This window comes from Vicia villosa, linkage group LG7 (assembly GCF_029867415.1).
Source record: "Vicia villosa cultivar HV-30 ecotype Madison, WI linkage group LG7, Vvil1.0, whole genome shotgun sequence".
Classification (NCBI taxonomy): Eukaryota; Viridiplantae; Streptophyta; class Magnoliopsida; order Fabales; family Fabaceae; genus Vicia; species Vicia villosa.
Genome location: NC_081186.1, coordinates 83,969,943 through 83,974,444, shown reverse-complemented (window position 1 = coordinate 83,974,444; position 4,502 = coordinate 83,969,943). Strand labels below are relative to the sequence as shown.

Sequence of the window (4,502 nt, the reverse complement as noted above, 5' to 3'; positions counted from 1 at the left end):
TAATGAATATTAACTAGAATAACTTAAGCCAGTTCTTCAAAAATATTTTAAACCTAATAATTTAATTTATTATTTATTTTCTATTTAATTTGGATGATTTAATTAAAAATAATTAATTTTATTAACTTTTTAATATATTATTACAAAATAAATTTTAACAATATATCTATCAACAATAAAAACAAAAACAATAGATCAAATCCAAATAATAACTGTTATATTTATCCTAAAAATTTGATAATATATCAGTTTATTATATGATAAAACTTTAAACATTAAATTTTTACCTATAAATAATATTTAAAATTTAAGTAATAAATAAAAGCAACAATTCATTTTATATTTAAAAGTTGGTTATAAAAAAGTTATATAAATTAATGTCAATAGAAAATAAAATATGATTAATAAAAAAAATTATATCAACTGGTTTCAAAAGGAAATAAAAAATTGACTAATAAATGAAATAATAAAAACTAATGAAACAAAAAAAAATTGCTGAAAGGAGTAACATTTGGTTATTAGTGAAAATTTGGTAAAAAATCTCTACAACCAGGATCGTACCCAGGACTAGGGCTGTTATCGGTCCGGTTCGGTCCGGATAATTGATATCCTGATTCATGGACCGAAAACTTATCCCGGTAAACCGGGACCGGTCCAGCATAGTGATGGATAAATTTTTGGACCGAAACCGATCCAACAATTTCGGGTAACCGAAGACCGAACCGAATTAGATCTTTTTTAATAAAATAACCGAAACCGGACCGTTGTTGTTGATCGGGTAACCGGACCACCCGATACACACAAAAAAATTAATGAAATTTCATGTTTATTTATGGGTTTCCAAACTGTACATGAAATGAAACTAATGATTTTACATATGAAATTAACAACAAGCAGCATTTCATAATCACTTATATAATATTCCAACTTATATAATATACCAAGACAAATATTAATGTTTTGATAAGAGGCTACCAAAGATAATTGTATCAAAAATACATGAGGTTTCAAAATGACAACCAGCAGCAGCATTTCAAAATGATAAGTCAAAATAAACTCAAAAGATCATTACATTTCATAATGCCTCAGAACAATCTCATCAATGGCATTGTATTCAAGTTGCAGCAGCAGTAGATGAAACACCCAAATCTTCACCAAAATGATATGTCAAAGGTTCATCTTGTGGCTCCTCAAGCTACAACACAAATTTGAAAAGTATTAGTTAAGATAGAATAATAATAAACATGTATTAGTTAGAATTGAAAGAAGACATGAAAAATAAACTTACAATAGAAGCAGTGCACCCCTTCTTTATTCCATATCTCTCCTTCACCCAATCACCTCCACAAAGCACCATTTCAACTGTCTTAGTTTTCATAGAAGATCTTTTCGGATCAATAATCCTTTTCCCAGCACTAAAAGTTGCTTCTGAAGCAACAGTAATAACTGGAACAGTTAGGATATCCTTTGCCAATTTACTAAGAACAGGATATTTGGCCTCATTTCCCATCCACCAAGTTAAAACATCAAATTTAGCATTATGGGGAACTTTCAAAGGAGGCTCCTCAAAATATAATTCAAGTTCAAATTTGGAATTATTACCCACAACAGTTTCTAAAAACATTTCAAAGTTCCTCCTTCCCAATCCAGAAGTAGATCCTACTTCTGGAGATTCAGATGCAGCAGTAGGGGTAGTTGTATCATTGGTTCCATAGGAATCTTGATACAATTGGAAGAGGGTACTTAAATTTTCAGACAACTGTTGTTGATATGTATCTGATTGAGTGGGATTTGGATACAAAAAGGGGTATACCCATTTGATGAAGATCATCTTATACCTATTGCATGAAATAAAGTATAAGGTAACAACAATTGCCTCAGAATAATTCATTAGGAAAGGCAACATTAACAATTAATGATCTCAGAATTATTGTTCATCATTGGTAGCATTAACAATTAATGAGGTAACAGAATAGGCCACAACCCCAACTAAAGTCACCAAGAGGTAACAGAATAGGCCTCAGAATCTTGAATTCTAATAATGCAGATCAAGAAAACATGTCATCATAGGCACTATTAAACCACAACTAGCAAGGCAACTTAAATGAGAAAATAGGCACTATTAAGTCACAACTCACTAATATGCATATCAACAAAACAATCCATCATAGGCCTCAGGTAATCATAATTCATATAATTCAAGAAAAGATTTCATCATAGGCACTATTAAACCACAAGTCCACAACCAGCAAGGCAACTTAAATGAGCCTATCAAGAACATGATTACAGGATCCATCATATGCCTCAGGTAATCATAAATAATTCATACAATTCAAGAAAAGATTACATCATAGGCAGGCAGTAGGAAGTAGGGACTATTAAACCACAATCAGCAGCAAGGCAACTTAATAAGACACAATTAAGTCACAACTCACTACTATAAATATGATCAATAACAGGATACCAATCATGCATCAGATAATAATCATTCATATCAAGATCAGAGATTAATAATCATGCCTCAGATAATAATCATACATCATAGGCTAAGATGTTCATACCTTGGATCAAGAACTGCACCAATAGAAATCAATGTATTAGACTCTGACCAATACTTGTCATATTTCAACTTCATTTCACTAGCAAGGGCCTGCAACTGAGGATTATGTGAGATTCTTGAAGGATTATCAAGTAAAACCTTCACTCTGTAAAGCTCAGACAAAAACAGATTAGCAGTAGGGTAAGATGTGCCACTAATAATTGATGTCACATCAGCAAAAACCTCCAAAAACTTGCAAATATCATGAACATCTTCCCAATCATTTGCATCAGGAAAAAAACTGATAAATGCACCATTTTCCTCAGCATATCTAGGCCACACTTCTCTGTAATGGTATGCAGTAGACAACATCAACCAAGTTGAGTTCCACCTAGTCTTTGTATCCAACACTTGCATTCTGCCTTCAAGTTGCAACTCATCAACAATCTTTTTGAATGATTTGCATCTCTTTTCAGAATTGAGCAAGTATTTGACACCATTTCTTATCTTATCAACAGACACCTTAATCATATCAAGCCCATCCTGCACCAACAGATTTAAGATGTGTGCACAACACCTTACATGAAATAACTTACCACCTAAGGGTAAATTTCTCCTACCAGAATAATCCCTCTTCAACCTAGCAATGCAATTATCATTGGCACTGGCATTATCAACAGAAATAGATGCTACCTTATCCCTAATTCCCCAATCATCCATTACCTTTATCAATTCCCTGCACAAAACCTCTCCAGAATGTGGTGGTGGCACATTCTTAAAAGATAAAACTCTTTTATGAAGCTGCCATTTTGAATCAATGAAATGACCAGTCACAGACATATAGCCTATCCTCTGTTCACCAGACCACCACAAGTCAGTGGTGAGACTGACCCTATTAATCAAAGCCATAGACCTTTTCATTTTAATTCTCTCAGCCTCATAAAATGTCTCACAATCAAACTTAACCTGTTTCCTAGTAATCTTTTTGTACCATGGATAAATCTCTTTTAGAAACTCATTAAAAATAACACCTTCCATAACAGAAAAAGGAAATTCATGACCTAGAATCATGTGTGCTGCAATTTCTCTAACCCTAGCATGATTATATGTCCAAGTAGCTAAACTCGGAGTATTATCACCTATGTTTAATCTAGACTGAGCAAACTCTTTCTCATTATTTCCTTTCAACCTTAACCTTCTCTGAATACAAGCATCTAAATGTTTCTTACCATTAGAGGTACTCTTCCACTTTGAATCATATGTGTAAAGCTTTCCACACCATCTGCACTTCCACTTCTTAATGCCATCTGGACCTACAATCAGCACCATTTCAGAATGAACAGCAGATTTTTTGGGACGAGGAGCTCTACCATCAGCATTTCTCTGACTCTGGGAACTCTGAGCTTGGGCAACTTGAGGGGTTGAAGCATCAGTGTTTGTGTTTGTAGTATTTTGAGTAGGGGTCTGAGTAGTAGTATTATCAGTGGGGTTGGTTTGAGTAGTTGTATAACTCGGAACTGGAACCTCCATATCCATCAACTCACCAATCTCTAAATTACCTCCATCCGTTGTCTCCTCTTCCCCGATGTCACCAAGCAACAACTCAATATCAATAAGATCATCCACCATTGTTGGAGGAGTCAATGATGAATCTTGAAACGACATGGAAGAAAATACAAAGAATTAAACAATAATATAATAGTAAACTGTAACAAAACCCAACAACAGAAGCCCAACTTTATTTAGAACAGTATAAGAAAACCTAATCGAGCTTTATTATCATTTATGAATCAAAAAAACTCAGTATAAGAAAACCCTATCGATTTATTAATCTTAATCAAACTTGAAAATTGAAATAGGCAAAACTTAGGTCAAAATTGTAACATGCATTTCATTTATAAAAAGTTTAGGTCAAAACAAATTCGGGCAAAACAAAATAGGGCAAAACAGCAACATACTATAG

The 4,502-nt window shown here is 33.3% G+C and overlaps 1 protein-coding gene across 1 annotated transcript; it reads right to left on the bottom strand.

Annotated features, from left to right (window-relative positions):
* Positions 1-1,114: 1,114 nt before the first annotated feature.
* On the bottom strand, positions 1,115-4,204 carry LOC131619532 (zinc finger BED domain-containing protein RICESLEEPER 2-like). The gene is made up of 3 exons (XM_058890621.1): positions 2,562-4,204; positions 1,289-1,838; positions 1,115-1,195 (listed from the first exon to the last, which is right to left on the bottom strand). Exons 1-3 carry the CDS (start codon positions 4,202-4,204, stop codon positions 1,115-1,117), a joined length of 2,274 nt encoding a protein of 757 aa, XP_058746604.1.
* Positions 4,205-4,502: the final 298 nt, after the last annotated feature.